Below are 17,460 nucleotides of genomic sequence, written 5' to 3' on the forward strand. Positions count from 1 at the left end.
GTGATGAGCCTTGGAGTATGAGCACCTAATCTGTCAATTTCATCCGTTTGATTCCACAGAGCAACCAGAAGGCGGAGGTCCTCAACCCCATGATCAATAGTGTATTGTTAGAGGTAAGTGGCCCCCCAGAGAGAAAGTGCTTCTGAATCAAAGCACATGTTAGAGCTACATTTTTTTGTCTTTCTCTCAGGCAGCAAATATTACTGCAATTCTAAATTTTATCGTCTACAGTCTTTTTTGAGTACATTTGTGTAGTTCAACCAGCTGTAAACCCTCGGGTGAAGCAACAATACCTAATTTTCAAGAATTCCTGATTATAAAGAGAAACGCTAAGCTTGCACGTTATTTCTGTCCCTGTTTCCTCCGGCAGAAGCACATTTCTGCTGCCAAGTTTGACACCAGATTTAACACTGTGATTATTGGCTGCAACGAAGGCTTTTTGCTCAATGGTGATTTTCGTAAAAATGGGCACTTTCTTCCATTCCCAATAACCTTGAGTTTAACTGGGTCTAAGCTCCAGACTGGCAAAAATGATGAGTAGAATGTTTAGCATCTGCCCGATCAGTGACCAGAGGCAAGATCCTCTGCGACCACTCACTCCGTGGCCTGCCCAGGCCACCAGCACGTTGTCACATGGACAGGCAGCTGCCCTGCACAGCTGTGGCTTTGCCAGAAGCAGTGATGTAAAAGAGAAGAAAAGAAGCCCAGGAGGGCTCATTCTTGACTCGTAGGCACTGTGTTCCCCCTATGGTTAGTGGGGGGAAACCTTCTATTAGGGACCAATTGGCACATCTGTAGCCCCAGGGCACCCTGCTGAAGCCACAAGGTGTTGACAAGTTGAGTTTGAACATGGACAATGCAAATACAGTAGTTTCTTGCTGTCTGAAGTACCTGTCAAATGCAAAATTTGGAAATTACAAAAGTCAGGGAGGGCTTCCTATATATTTATAACAATGCATTTAGGAATTGGGTCTTACCTTTAAGGGAAACTACCAAGGTACAAGAGTAACAAAGTGGTGACACCAAGTGTTGTTGTTTAAGACACAGCCGCACAGGGAGATGAAGTTGACGAGAAGAAACGAGGACCACAGAGGCAGGTTCTGGAGGACACGGCTAGGAGGAAACCCAGGCAGTCAGAGGCAGAATATGGAATCTGAAAACCTCTCCCTTGGCCACCCAAAAGGCATAAGCAGATGAATTACTGTGTCAGTAATGAAAAGTATGAAGTTAAATGTTTATTCATTCCCTTCGTGGAAGTTTTCTCCTGTTTAATTACCTGAAACTTTAAATGGCCTCATGTGAAATATTATCTGTTAGAGCACCAGCAACAACAAATATCCAAACCAAGTGGAAGGTACCAACACGCAGGAGAGGATGACAGCATTCAAGGATCTGCCATGAGTAACTGCACGATAGTATCTCCAGTAGCCCATTCTTGTTTATTCATCTACAGGTCAGGACAAATCACAGCCTCCTTCGTGCTGTGCTTTTGTGTTATTTCAGGGCAGTGGTGTTGATCTGGAAAAAGGATAAGTGAAACTGAACATATTGGGTCTTGAATATACACACATCTATATACCCTAAAAGTCTATGGAAATGGCCTGCCTCACTTTGAGTGAATTCTTCTCTCTGTTAGCGCAGATAATCCAGACCTGGACACACTCATTCCAAAAAATGTGTTTACATCTGCTTTAAGCACCAACCTTAAAAGAAAAATATTCTAAAATAGTGTGGGTATGAGGAGAAGGAACATTATCAAATGGGAAGAATGGTCAAGCTGGAACTCTGACAGTAACCCTTCATCCACAATTTTCTCCCTTCACAGGGCTGCAATAGCACCACATACATAGAGGATGCCTTCCAGCTGCTGCTGCCTGTCCTGCAGGTTTCACACATCCAGACCAGTCATTCCAAAGCACAGCCGTGACCTGGCCAGACTCCATCTAGTTAAAGGAAACGGCAGGCCCTGTTGTTCTGATGTATACCATTTCCTGGGATGTTTTCTACACATCCGACCACAGATGCCCATTTGGAGACACTACAAGCAATTTTGCACAGACAGTATTGAGAATGCAAGTTTAAAGACAGTATCATTTCTCTTAATGTATATGCTTGTTTTTTAAGTAATTATGTAGCCTTTATGTTAATTTAAATTTACACAGCTTTGTATTGATAATTTCCTTTAATCTGGAGTTCATTCACAAATATCCATTTCCATTTTCCTGGTCAAGCATGTCAGGTTTGGAGATTCATGGGCAGACCCTAGATTTTAAATTTCTACTTTTAAATTTCCCATTCTTATAGTATGACTTTCAATCAGTTCTTATACTGAACTTAGTTTTATTATGTAAATGCCCTGGGCAGAGATAACACCACTTATAGATTTTACCTATTATGCTGAAAGAGAAATATGTGTCTCTTTATAGTCATTCATTCTCAAAACAAGCATATATTGACCTCCTACTGTGTGCTCACAATAGAGGAACATGATCTCACCCCAATAGAGACAGATATTCTAAAAGAGGATATATAATAATTCTTAAAATGCTTTAAAATATTAATAAATTTTCTAAGCCTTAAAAAATTTGAGGAACAAGGTAAATTAGCGGTCTTTTTTAAATGTTCTACCCTTCAATTGATTGTATTTTTTCACACTCCTTAAACTTTTTTATCCCAAACTTTACATATGGGATGAAAATACATATAAAAAGGGATGCTAAAGAATATTTTGTTTAAAATTAACTTCTTATGACCGTAAGTACATGATAGCATAATCACAAAGCTTGCAAGTATTCAGATAGAAAATTAAAGAGATTACAACATAGTAGACCCCCAGGACTGCATTTTTAAATCTACTACAGTTGAGTCAAGCTGTTCCAAGAATACACAGATCACAGTCACCGGTGCCAAATGTCATCATTGTTTCTGAAGACAGAAAGTGCTGATGTGTGGATGACTAAATGGTATCACAATCCAGGAGGCTGCACAGAAGACCCTGTGGCCAGGAGAGGCATTGTCAGTGGGCATTTCTCCCCCCAAGTCCCAGACAGTCACTCTGGGTGGGGATCCTGTACAATGTTCCTATCTGGGAGCCCCACAGACATCCCTCCAGGTAGTGTCACAAGGTATCTTGCCCAGTGGCTCTCTCCAGGCCAGATGAAGCCTGTGCTTTGCCAGGGTGAAAAATCTCTCATTCACTTTTGGTTTTAGTCCCCTGATAGAGTAGGCTGCCTTTGTTCCATACAAGCAAAGTAGGGATATTTTCATATCATCCTACTTCTTAGCATTTTATTTTCCAATATCCTGCATTCCATTTGTGTATCTCCTGAAACAGCCAGATGGAAAATATAAGAATTTATTTATAATCTGGGAAAAAAATCTCTGAGGAATCAATTAAAGCTGGTTTTTGCTACTTGCTTTTTGATTGCCTGAAATGTTTCTGCTATTATGTCTAGAGAACAATTAACTGATGAGAGTGTTGCATTTGCCTCTTCATAAATTTTAGACTTTTTATTTATAGAGAGAAAGAAAGGGTTTAGGTTTACAATTTCTTCACATCAGATGTTTTAGCATCAGATGGATTTATAGACATTAACTGGAAATATAAAAGAAAGCAATAATTTCAAAGGAGCTAGATTCGCAAAATTAGACTTTAAGCCTAACTGCACCCATTTAGTGCATAGCAAAATTTTTAATCATGAAATGAAATAGAAATCTGCGAAAGAATAAGAGAGAGAATTATTCATTTAAAAGTGGTTGACATTATTTACATTGCATTCATATATCTTTTAATGATAGAATGCCGAGGGTTGCAAGTGGAAACGTAGGCTGAGAGATGATCCCTGGGACCTAGCTCCATGGTCTGTGAACTACATTATTTAAGAGAGAATCATCACTTAAAATATATCCACTCTCCAGGATTACTCTCTTTCAATACTGTTTTTCACTATCACTTTTAAATAATTGCTTCTTTGCTTTAAAAGCTAGCAAAGTGTGGGATCCAGATCTGGGCAAATGTCAATCAGTTACTGAATGAATGGTTTAGCAGGCTTACTTTGGAAGTTTTGTATTCCTTCAATAATCCCTTACATAAATTGGGTTCGTTTCACACTATGCAATTACCCTGAACATGCATGCCAGTTTTTTTTTCTCCTTACGTCAAGTGCAAAAGTTCTAGTCTAAATAATGAATGTAGTCCTGTGCCTGTGCCTTATTAAATAAAAAGCATCAAAAGCATGTTTCAAATTCAAAGCAAAATGCATCCAAGAAAAATTGCTCTAGGGTATTGATACATACAGCTCTGAAGGGCAAAATCCCAAATCTTAAAGAAAAGGCCCAAGCTTGAATATTCTATCCCACTGAGAACAGAAGCCTCTCTTTTCTCTGGGTCTCACACTAGGCTGTGCATCAAGCCCATGGTTAAATGAGCGGTGTGGCTCACTGGGGCAGTGCCAGGAAAGAGCTGCTTCAGCTGCACCGACTAAGGAACCATGGATCTCAGCTGCAGAACTCAAAGCGGAGGAAGCACCAAGCTTAGGCAGGCAAAGGAAAGTGCAAATTATATGGTAGAAGTCCGACCCCAGAAATGAGAGTGTTTTCAGTGCTTTGTGTTAGATAAATTGGCTGCCCCAAGGTGCTTGCATGTCTGGGAAGTTATTTTCTGCACAGACTGGCCAGGCTGGGCTTAAGTTAGAAACAAAAGCAGGCAGATTCCAATCACAGCCATCCCAGAGGTGCAGGATATAACATCTTAGAAAGTAATTCAGCCAAAATATGAAATAAGCATATTTCTCTTCTTTCCTAAAAAATAATGTATGTACACATGCATATGTAGTACGTGTGTATGCTGAACGGTTTTGGGGTAGATCATAACACATGACTTCAATCTGCATTTAATTTTATAAAAGCAATTATTCTTCAGGGCCAAGCTAATTTTTGTAATGTAAAAAAATGCCCTTTGGTCTTCCTTGTAAGCATGCCCTACATTCTGATATTCAGATCCAGGCTTCAGCTTGGTTTCTTAAATTGCTGTGTTTGTAAAGGCACATAAGAAGAGATCATAATGAAAATTCATTTCAGAACTGCAGTTTTGCCTTGATTTTATAGTTGATTAGAATTCAAAAAGCCATAGGAATGAATTCAAACCAGCCATTATTCACATTAAAGAAAAAAAACCATGCGGTTAACCATTTGATGTATCTTTCTAGGTATCTCATAACTTATTCAGGTTTATGTTCATTTTCTATATATTCACCTATAATAGATGCTCCACGACAATATCTGCTATTAAACAAATCTGAGTTCTTTGTGTGTGTATGTGTGTGTGCACTTAGATCCTGAAAATAATCTGAGTTATTCTACCATTTGGGCATTTTACATTTAGCAATGATTAACTTATTACAACCCAACAGTAAGAAATCAATGATGTTTCTGATATTTCTGGTGTCTGAGGTCATCTTAGACTGGGAATAGAAGCTGATTATGGAGGGTAAGAATTTCGTGTTGGAATTGAAGCTACATTTACCTTTGTCTGGATCAGAGTAATTTCTCTGCATGAGCTGTCAGCCAAAAAGCAAACGGATTATGTCTGCCTGTGGTCACTGCTGACTCACTTGAGAGGCCTGTCTCTTCTATTAGTCTCAAAGAAATTCTATACTGCAAAAGAATAATATGTACATTTCATATACGCCTTCCCTGAGAACAGAAGTTTAGGGTGGTTCAGAAATGGTCTGTTTCCTTGCCCCAGGTTTCACTGCTAGGTTTCTAGAGCTGCATTTAGGGGGAAAAGCCAGCATAGAAGCCAAGACCAGATGGATGAAACCTTGGCAAAAAAGCAAAGCTAATTCTCTGCCTTTGAGTCTCTGCCATCTCTATCCTTTTTCTCTCTCTCGACTTTTTTGACAGTCATCAAGTGCCTGTCTTCCAGGATCAGCTTTTCGCATCCTGCCTCTCTTTTTCATGTCTCCTCTTCTAACCTTTCTCTTTCCCTGCCTTTGTACTCTCCTTTCCTCATTTACCTCCCCAGGAAACAATCCAGCCAAAAGATTTCTACAATAATCATTACGTGCATTTACTGTGTGCCGGGCACCGTGCTGAGTGTTTCACATGCATTATCCCATTTAATCTCCACAAGTACCCTATTGGGTAGATAGTGTTACAATTTCCACTGCCCAAATGAGGACATTTAGACCCAAGGAATTATACAACTCATCCAATCTTACACAACTAGTAAAACAGAGCCAGAATTCAAACCCATGTCAGTTTGACCTAACCAGCTAGCATTGTAAACTATTATGTAGAGCGTCCCAACAAAAAAGTAACATGTTATTTTTAGAGACATCTGAACCCTTATGTGTTTAGCTCTCTTTATGCCGTGAGGTGGATTTGTAGCTGAAAGATTAGGTCGTCAGCTTTGATTGTTTCCACGCAACCGAGAACCCACTGGGGCCAAAGAGACACAGAATGAAGCCATGCGAGGTTATTGGGCCCCTGGGTGGTTCTCACCGCAGGCCTTTTCACCGCTTCACAGACATTTACATCAAACAGCTCCCTGGTCAACTTCAACAGTGCAGCCTGTCTCACAGGTGCCTTTGATTGTCCTAAAATGGCTCCATTGCCGCCACCTCCTCCCCCTTCACGGGTGCCAGGGAAGCCCATTTTCAAGTTACCACCATTCCTAAAAATCCTTAACCCTCTACTACCTGCCTGGAGCTTGGGGTTGTTTTTATGCTTCCCTTGCCTTGAAGATTACTGACTTTAGGCAGCCTCTCTGCCGAATCTCCAGTACCAGGTGCTGTGAGATACTAAGTGTTTTAAAAATTTACTCAATAATGCCTGCTTGTCCCTGAACTTGGTGCTGTTCCCTGTTAAGCCCAAGAAATTATGATTTTGGTGGTGGTGATAGAGAGGATGGTGGTGGTGATGGTGGTGGTGATGAGGCACTTATTCACTAAGTACTTCCAGCGTTCCCAACACCTTACCTCCATGATCTCAATTTAATTCCCAATGTCAGCCTTATGAGATAGCAACTGCTATCATACTCATTTTACAGATGAAAAGCGAAGCTCAGAGAGATTAAATAATCTGCCTTAAGTTATCCAACTGATAATCAGAAGAGACAGGATTTATATCCAGGCAGTATAGAAAATGCCAGTCAGAGCCCACAGAAAGCAGATACCTGGTTATAAAAAAGGAAAAGTTGCTCATTTTCCCTTAGGTTGCGTTATTCTCTTCCAGCGAATACCTGGGCCCTCCTCTCTCTATCTTGTGGCCTCAGGCAGAGACAAATTGCTCCACAAATCTCCCTGTCAGAAGGCTAGCCACATTTTTTCCTGCCAATGCCTCTGACCCCAAGAGAGAGTGGGTAGCCTGTGTGTCCCATTGTCCCTCATGTTGTAAATCTCATGCTGAGTGATCCGTTTCTCACTGAAAACTGCAATTGCCTCTTAACACGTCTGCAAGAAAGTCTGCTATCTTTGGGGGAAAATCCACTGCTAGGAAATGTGATAAAGGATGAGAAACCAATGATGAACTACAGGGCAAAAAGTCGGACCAATTCTGTAAGAAAGAATTATTTGGTCCTAGAGGGCATCTTAGGGATACATATGATAATCTTCTTCCAGGCAGCTTCACACATCCCTCCCTCACTTCTTTCAGGTCTTTATTCAAAAGCCACCTTCTTGATGAGGTATCTCCAGGTCAGATCGCCACCTTCCCAATATTCCCTTTCCCTGCTTTGTTTTTTTTCTCTTTAGGATATATCGCTATTTGCCATCCTTTACATCTTACTTGTCTATTATTTATCTCTTATGTTAGGGTGTAATTTCCTTAAGATGGGGATTTTTTTGTCTGTTAACATATTCGCAGCATATAAAGCAGTGTTTGGCTCGTAGTAGATGCTCAGTAATGATTTGTTGAATGAACAAATACATGAAAGTCTTAAGTGTGCAATCTGTAAACACTGAATGAGAGAATGGAAATGGCCATATTGTAGAGTAATTAATGATAGAGAATATCTGGTCGAGTTAATGTTAGCTATAGAAGTCCTTGTGTCCATTTTCATGGTATTTGGTGTTGTGGCATAAATGGGCGTGATGTGGGGGCTTAGAAGTACATAACATTTTTTCCATTAAAGTGAATGGAATTTACATTTTTTACTTAGAAAAATTCACTCTGTAAGGGATTTTTCAAGACTTTTCATCAGGCAAGTGTAGACTATTGTGAGAAATTAGAACCATCTAAATAAATAACTCATGGTATACCAATACTGTGAAATATTATGCAGTGGTTAAAAAGAATAGAAAGAATGTGTCTTAGTCTGTTGGGGTGCTGTAATAAATACACCATAGACTAGGTGGCTTAAACAATATAAACATTTATTTCTCCAGTTCTGGAGGCTGGGAAGTCTAAGATCAAGGTGCTGGCAGATCCAATGACTGGTGAGAGCCCACCTCTTGGTTTACAGATGGCTGTCTTCTCATTGCATTCTTACATGGCAGAGAGTGAAGAGAGAGAGGAAGCAAGCTCTCCTATGTATTTTCTTATGAGGGCACTAACCTCATTCATGAGGCTGCACCCTTATGACCTAATTACTTCTCCAAGGCCCTGCCTCCAAATACCATTACACTGGGGATTAGGCTTCAATATATAAATTTAGGGAAGATATAAACATTCAGTCCATAGCAAGGTGGAGCAGATCTCTGTACTAACAGAGCTGCAAAATGTATCACTGAGTGAAAAAAGAAAGTTACAGAATGGTACTTCTAGTATATTTATCTCAAATAACATGTGCACACACAAAGATGTACTACACACACACACACACACACACACACACACACACACACACACATTCCTAAAAGAAGGTCTGGAAAGATCACACATTTAACAATGCTTGTGACCAGGGGTGGAAAGGGTGGGGAGAACATCAGAATTTGACATAGTAATCAAAGGAAACGCCAATGTTATTTGTAATATTTAAATATTTTTATAATGAAAATGTATTAATGGATGACATGTAATGAAGATTTTAAAGATCAAAACAAGAAGCAAAAGAACATGGCTTCTGATGAGGGAGGTAAGAGGATAGGGCCCTGCCAGAGACTTAAAGTGTAAAATACACAGGTTGTTTTTCAACAGAAGGGTCAGAAGTGTGAGTGACAGCATCTAAATGATTTGAATTTCTTTGTCATCAATGTCCCTATAAAGTTCTAAGACAATTTTGAGGACTATACAAATCTCTCCTTCCTTTCCTCAGAAAAGCCCAAACGAAGTATTCCAAATGCATAGTTTGTAAAGACTGAAAAGATGGAAACAGAAAAATTTGTCATTTCCATCTCATTGGAAAAGGCCAATGTCTTTAGCTAGTCCCTCTAATCTTCCTATTAAATCTGAACAATTCTAGGTCTATGTAATGACTACAGAAGCAATTTCAGAAACTTCTGGAGGGAAGAACCACGCAAATGAATGAGTCTGTGGTTCACAGTTACTAGCTTGATGCCCAAATGCATATCATATTTGCAAGAGGCAGTTTACAATCTGCTCATCTTGACAAATACAGCACAAGGGAATTTAAATCCCTGCATTTGCAATTTCTGTCTCTCCCTCTCCAAATTTATGGTGAAATTGTAGACATGAATAATGTGTCAGGGATGAATGAACTGAGTTCTCTGCTCTGTTGCTATAGTTCCATTTCACTCAAAGTAATAAATGGGAAACAAAGAAAAGTCTCAGCAGATAATGAATTTGAGTCCTAATGACCTTCCTGAACTACAAAATGGATTTGTAATTTACTTGGCATTGCCCAAACCTTTTGGTGCCTGTAGTGAAGTGTGAAAACATTTTGACCATTTGGGGCCACAACTGTGCATTTTAAGGATTTCCTCAGTGATTCATGGAGAGTCAGAACTACCTTTCCATGGAAAGGTAAAAGTCATCCATCAATGGTAATGGAAGTCTTGTTTCCAACCTGCGCTGTCAATTGCCTTGATGGTGGTGTGATTGATTATTAAGGCGTCTTGGACTATTCTGCAGCCTCCTGGGACCATAGTATGGCCATTTATATAGATATGGGTGTCACAATTCAATGCCTGGTATCCCACACCTCTCTTTCTTTTAAAACCACTTGATCTCTGGCAAGGAATGTAGAGTAAAGACTCACAGTTACTCAAAGGAAGTCATGTGCAAAATAACATGTTTGCTTACTGAACAGTAGCAAGTCCTGCCACCTGACTGGTTATCTCCATCTGGATTTTCTGCAAAGACGGCAGCTGGTCAGTCACTGCTAGGGCATCGATACCTAATGGGAATAATACACATCAAAGGTCTGAAATTAGTTGGCTTAAAAATGAAAGGCTCATTGACTTTTAAGAGCAGGAATACGGTCTTCCATGTTATGGCATCCAAACAATCCATCCATTGTGGCCTTTGTGCCTCTTTGAGTTAGTCACATTTTTCTTCTTTCCAGAGCTCAAACTGAAACAAATCATCAGATAAAGTAAAAGAGGAAAACATCTATGGATTTTCATGAACCTCTACCCTCATTCGTTCAATCATCCACTCATCCATATATTCATCCCGTCAGTCCACAATATTTACTGCAACTGTTGTGCCCTCTAGCAATTAAGATAGGGTTCAATTTGAAATTCAAACTGAAACCGACTCTGCAATTCTCTTATCCAAAATTATATAAATCAGTTTGGGGAAAAAAAAAATCTACTAGGTATATCCATGGTTTCCGCAACCACCCACCTATGTGTTGATGACACCCAGATTCCTACCTGGAGCCCTGATATCACTCCTGGATTCCAGAGATTGAGTCAGCTTCCTACCAGACACCTGTACAGCAGTATTTGGATGTCCTAGTAAACTTAATGTGAACGTGTCTGAGTTGAATTCATCACCTTTGCCCCCCACCCCTGTCTTAGTTGGATGCACAGTGTTACTTCTGCCAGAAGCCTAGCTGTCACCCTAGGCACTTGCTTTTCTTCACCCTCAACACACCGTCATTTTCCAAGTGCTATCACTTACTTCTTTGTATATCTTCCTCAATCCCATTGCCTCAGCCTTGTTTTCCTTTCTTCTCATCATTCCTGTGAACTGGTGTAATAGATACTGAAGGGTAGCAGCACATGCCACTCCAATATATGACTGTAGGAGTTCAGGACATGTCATCCTCAGACACGCTGCTTTGGTATGTTGATTACTTTGAGCTTAGGCACTTGAAAAACAGCAAATACAGGTAGAGGCTTTGTCTGAACTCCCCTTGTCTACCTGAAAATAGATCCCCCAAAAGGAACTTAGTTGTCATACATTCCCACTCTAGGAGTCTCATCAACCAGGGAAGATTGACTCAATACAGGAGGAGACTAGGAGTTGACACCATCCCCAGGCGGACTTTGTCACACACTATCACACCTCCCCCCATTCTTCTAAGGGCCTATTCATCTTTCAAAAAAATCATTTACTCTCCTTTAAGAGGCTGACATTTCCTGCCCCCTTCCCTATTTAGATGGCATTCAAGTCTGATTCAAAGCCACCTCTTTGAGTTACTCATTTTTCCCTGGGTATCACCTGTGTATACATGAAGTTACATGTTCGTAAATTTCTGATTGTTTTTCTCTTGTCAACCTGCCTTTTATTACAGGAGTCTCAGTTAGGAACTCAGAAGGGTAAGGGCAAAATCATTTTTCCTCCCCTATGATTACCAACCTGGTGTCAGCGCAGGTCTTAGTTCCCTTCTAATCACCCATGATGGTAGTGTCAGCACAGACTCTCTAAGAGTGCAGATCTGGTTATCCCCCTGATTGAAACCTTCATTGGCTGAACCCCAGCATTTGGGAAAATACCCAAACAAAGCCCTTTATAGTCTGGTCCCTGCCTGTCTTTTCTGGCGCCTTCATCCATTCCTCATCAACTCAAGGGTAAAACCCACAGAGATCCCTGTGGGTTGCCCCTTGCATCATGCTCCCTCTCAGCTCAACGCAGTGGCCATTTAACGTATGCAGCTGCTACCATGCATTGATTGGAGCCTATCAGGGACCCATATGAACTGAGGAATTCAACATTACTGATAATGTCACAGACCAATGCATTCCTCAAATCAGCATAGCATCACTAGCACAAATTGTGTTTTCATGGAACTTATCTTAGACTGGATTTTTTAAAGTCTGGGTGTAATATAACCCCCAAAGAGGGATGTAATTTCCTCCAGTGTCTCAATCTTCGCTTACTGCAATGATTCAAAAACTGGTACTCAGGGATAATTGGGAAGGAAAAAAAAAGAATTTTCCTAAGAAGTGTGTTAACCATTAATAAACCTTTTTTTTTTTTTTTTAACTATAGGGACTTTCCAAACCTTTTAGTTTATTATTGTGCATTGGAAGTCTCCAAAAGGGGGACTGAAGGTGCAGCTCCTCTCCAGGTTGAACAGGGAAGCCGAGATCTGGAGCACCAATCAACAGCCACCTCCAGTGGTGTTCCTCTGAATGCAATCTGGCTTCCCTCTCTTCCAATAACCTTGTGTGTAATAAATCATTCTTTCAGTTGTGCAGTAGCATTTAAGGTCTGCCTGCTTAATCTTTAATTGGTTAAGCAGTTACAAGCTCAAATTATAGAGTGTGAAAAATATCACAATAGATCACAGGATTGTCAGTTTTCCCCTGCAGAACCCTGACATTCTCAAGTTTAACAAAGCCCATCTCTCTCCCACATTAATTACTGCAATGTCCTTGAAAGAGAATAGCATGGTTATTACTATTTCAAAGAGAGAGTGCTTTTGTCTCCTGCACGTCAAGAGCCCACCCGTGTGTGTGTGTGTGTGTGTGTGTGTGTGTGTGTGTGTGTCTGTGTGTGTGTCTGTGTGTGTGTTGCAGGACACACAGATCTTAATTTAGGCCCCCCTTTTCTGTACACAACTGCCCAAGTGCCTTTATATGTGTTCTTTATACCCTGGCCAACTTCTCCTTTAAGTCTCATGCTGTGTCCCCTCCTCCAGGAAGTCTTCCCTCACTTCTTCCTCCTTGATTTAGGTGCCCCTTGTCTGGGCTCCCATAGCACTCCATTCATTAAGTTCACAAACACTCATTGGGTAATTTCTATATCAGATACCAGTAATTGTTACCACTGCTCAGACACTAGCTTGTTTGGGGCACAGGTAGGCCAACCTGGGTCCCCAGGGAGGGGAGGCCTACATGCCCAGGGCTCATACAACAATTCCCAAGAGAGGCAGGAAGCCTCCTACCTCCTCTTCCTCCTCTCACCTCCCTACTGCACCTCCACCACTACCCATCCCATGCAAACCAGCAGACTCTCAGGAACACAGCCTGTGTGAATTCTGTCTGTGATGACATTTCTGGCACTAAAACATGCCATTGAAAGAGATCCTTTTTGCTCACATGGATCTAATTATTCTGTTAAAAAACAAAGCAACAACTACTACTGAATAATGAACTTTTCTTCTAGTATTAGTCTAACTGTTATTTAGACAGCTGAAATAAAATAGACAATTTTTAAAACACCCCTATTTTCCTACTGAATTTTTCACTCAGAATAAAGAAAAATGTAAGAAAAAAAATCTCACTATGATGTAATCATAAAGCACTGTTGATTTGTTTTGACATAGCGGACCTTTGTTTTGATAAAGTGCTTAAAAATAAAACTTACATTGTCTGTTTGCCAAAACAGGGTGGGGAAGAGAGATGATTTCCTGTTTCTCTGTAACAAATTTCAAGTAGAAAACTGTTTTGAACCTAGCAAGCAGAAAGGGACTTTCCAGGTACTTAGTTCACAGCCTTTTCTAATCAATATTTGGCTGTTTTTGCATTGCACCACAGGCGATCTTGAGATGAGTTCAAAGAATTCAACTCTTTTAAATAATCTATTAAATGATTTACCTTTGATCCTATTTTATGAGCATCCAAAACAAAACCTTCCCTCTGTGCAATTTTTCTCACAACTAGCAAATAATTATTAAGTTCTTTAGATGTGCTTTGTTGCATGTGTAGAGACAAGAAAAGCATTTGTTGTGTAGAAGTACTTGCAGCTGAGTAGTGTTTATAAGTATACCCTCCAAGCATTGTTGGGACACAAGAGATTCATGCTACAGAACCCCCTGCTAGATGTGTTTATGAAAAGGTATTGAACAATCTCTTCCTAAGAAAATGGATCTACCCTAACCTCCTCTGTTAAGATGTAACAGCAGAGGGTTAAGGGCATGGACTTTGAACCCAGACCACCTGGGTTCAAATCTCAGCTCTGCCACATAAATCTGTGTGTCCTTGAGCAAGTTACTTAACCTCTCTTTGCCTTAATTTCTTCATCTATAAATTGGGATCCTGATAAGAGTACTTACCTTCTGGTATTGTGAGATAAAACGAATTAACTAATACATTCTTAGTGCTTAAAATAGTGATTGGCACATAATTAACACATTAAACCCCTCCTCAACTCCTACCCTAACACTGGGCTATTTTGCAGCAGCTGTATGAGCTACGACTGCCCTAAAGCAAATGAAAAATCAGAGCAGATATACTTCATAGGGCTATTGTAAAGATTCAGTGTATGAACATACGAGGGTGAGTCAAAAATTATCTGCACTCCAGCTATATTAAAACTTCTGTTGGCTGCACTGCCTTATCAGCGATTTCCGTTCAAGTCTACTGTCTCCCCAGTCACTGTTGTGCAGGTTTGGACATGTTACATCAATTCATGTGTAACTGTGGTGCGAGCAAAAATGGATGCCCCACTTGTGATTTCCACTAAAGAAGAGCAGCGTGCAGTGATTCATTTTTTGTGGTTTGAGGGTGTACCCAATGCCGTTATTTATCGAAGACTTTGTGTGCAGTGCGGAGAAAGTGTTTTGTCGTGAAGAAGTGTGTATGAATGGATAAAATTCAAGGAAGGTCACACAAATGTTAGCCATCAAGAAGGAGCTCGATTCACTTCTGATGAAGTGAAGACAGCGGTGCATTCGTGGCTCGCAGCTCAGCCTAAAACATTTTTAATGAGGGAATACGAAAGCTTGTTGACAGATGGACAAAGTGTGTTGAAAAGCAAGGAGATTGTGTCAAAAAATGATGTATTTGTCTTTTGTAAAAGTTAATTAAAATAAATTCTACAGCCAGAGTGCAGATAATTTTTGACTCACCCTCGTATGTCTTTTAGTGTGAGTTGAGGAAGGCTTTCCCCAAATGCACACAGCTAGAAGCTAGAGTTAAAAATAGTAGATAATCACTTTTAGAACCTAGCCCATATGTTTCCCTAGAGCAAACCACTTCCTTTCCAAATATGAATTTCAAGGGAAAAATAAACATTTATAGATAGCGGGAAAGAATTAAGGCTCCATATAAGGATATAAGCTGATGCCTGTCTTTACCAGATGCCAAATCCCTGAAAGGACTATCTCTGAAACAAGTTTTTGAACTACACAAAGCAAATTGTCAGTTTGAGAGGGAAATGAAGCTTTTAAAGTCGCTATTGTGTACTAAGCATGAGAGAGAGAGGAGAAAGGCAGGCTGTGGTTTATACTAAAAAGGAGTTAAAATTAAAAGCTGACTGTACTACCCTGGGCAAAAGAGACCCTGTCTCATTCCCAGTTCTGTCTCTGAAAAGCTCTGTGATGTGACCTTGGGTGAAACCCTCAACCTCTGGGAACATCAGTTTCCTCAGCTGTAAAAGGAGGGCATCAACCAGATGATCTATAAGACTTTTTACAGCTCAGACATCCTATGATTTTATTAAATAAAGTAGATATTAGATGTATATAGCAGGCAACAGAAACCAACTCTGAAACGGAAGCAGGAAAGAATCATTTGCAAGGATGTTACGGGTAGCTCACGGAATCAAAGGGAAGGCTGGAGAATCAGGCTTAGGACCAAGGCAGTTTGGTGGGGATAGAGGATATTGGGGTGTCTAAAAGCAGGAATGGTTCACTTTAGCTGCTGGAATGAAGGAGCTCGAGTCTTTTTTTCCATCTTCATGCCACTATAAATCAAAGTCCTGAGAAAGTGGGTCAAATTGGTCTAGCTCAGGTCTTATGTCACCCTTTGGCTGATGGGCAAGAAACCATGATTTACAGTCTTGCCAAGGCATCATTCAATGGCTAGCGGTTAATTCCTAAGAGGAAAGTGGTATAAGGTCACGAAAGAAAGGTAATGATGACCATGCAGTTCTTCACTACAGATGTTGTGCCTGCCTGTGTAATATCACACAGTGATATCACTTTCCTTTGTGGAAATAGATGGGTTATTTCACAGTCCATCTGAAAATAGACATATCTTTGGAGGGAGATAATGGCCCCATGACAACGTTGCAGACACCCACCGTGAAATGTTGGGCAATGACACGTGTTTGGCAAACAGCCTTAGCATGCCCCCAAGAGATTGTTCCGGGGGGAAAATACACAAGCCTGTGTTTTGTTTTCAATCAGTCTCTCTCTGCACATCTCCTTGGAATTGAGAAGGAACATTCCCAGAGGTACCCAACGATCGTTTCCTCTTCTTCCATGTTTACAGAGCCCTGTTTTCATTCTGATGATTGATTCCTCTCCCCTCTTTAAAAATCAAGCAAATCTAAGTCCTTCTAAACTAGTCATAATGGTCTCAATACCCCTGTCCTGTCTATTGGTGGGTTTAAGGGTGGGTCTGTGACCCAACTCTAGATGCTCTGACATGAGGGGAAATATTTCCAGGAGGGGGCTTCTTCTATAGTTTCTTTACTCTTAAAAAGTACATTGTGGGGACTTCCGTGGTGGCACAACGGTTACGAGTCCACCTGCCAATGCAGGGGACACGGGTTTGAGCACTGGTCCAGGAAGATTCCACATGCTGCGGAGCAACTAAGCCTGTGCACCACAACTACTGAGCCTGCGCTCTAGAGCCCGTGCTCCACAACAAGAGAAGCCATGGCAATGAGAAGCCCCATGCAGCACAACTAGAGAAAGCCCACGTGCAGCAGCAAAGACCCAACACAGCCATAAATAAATAAATAATAAATAAATAAATAATAAACAAACATTGCAATGTAAGAATGCGCTGATGGCCGGTGCTGTGGCACCACCATTTACCACAATCTCTTCCTAAAACCATAAAAGGGGAAGCCCAAAGACAAAAGCCAACAAGTTGAAGATGGCAGAGGGGAAAAGCAGGAAAGAACCTGGGTGCTTGATGAGGTGAGTTCTTGAATTCACCAACCTGGGAAGCACCCTATTCAGAATTTCTATTAGGTAAGACAACTCTTATAATTTATGTCATTTTGACTTGGGCCTGCTATTATTTGCGATGAAATTATCTCAACTGGTAACCCTCAAAACGATATTCTTTCAATAAGCAATAAATTTATCTTGATATTTCCCTCCAGTAACAGCCTTAACTCTCAGGGGAGAAAATAAGTCATCCAAAGGATTTTGTGAGTATCATTTTTTGCCAAAATGTCCTGTTTTGCCCCATGCCTGTGCATGCACAC

The 17,460-nt window shown here is 40.6% G+C and overlaps 1 protein-coding gene across 3 annotated transcripts in view; it reads left to right on the forward strand.

Moving 5' to 3' along the window:
* FAM114A1 (family with sequence similarity 114 member A1) overlaps positions 1–2,724 on the forward strand; it is a 66,033-nt gene extending 63,309 nt beyond the window's left edge. For all 3 annotated transcript variants that reach the window (XM_057725644.1, XM_057725646.1, XM_057725645.1), the window contains 2 exons: positions 60–113; positions 1,826–2,724. In XM_057725644.1, the coding sequence (XP_057581627.1) occupies positions 60–113; positions 1,826–1,927 (156 nt within the window). In that variant the 3' untranslated portion in view covers positions 1,928–2,724. The remainder of the gene's footprint in view (positions 1–59; positions 114–1,825) is intronic.
* Positions 2,725–17,460: the final 14,736 nt, after the last annotated feature.

The sequence above is a fragment of the Hippopotamus amphibius genome, chromosome 3, assembly GCF_030028045.1.
Source record: "Hippopotamus amphibius kiboko isolate mHipAmp2 chromosome 3, mHipAmp2.hap2, whole genome shotgun sequence".
Taxonomy (NCBI): Eukaryota; Metazoa; Chordata; class Mammalia; order Artiodactyla; family Hippopotamidae; genus Hippopotamus; species Hippopotamus amphibius.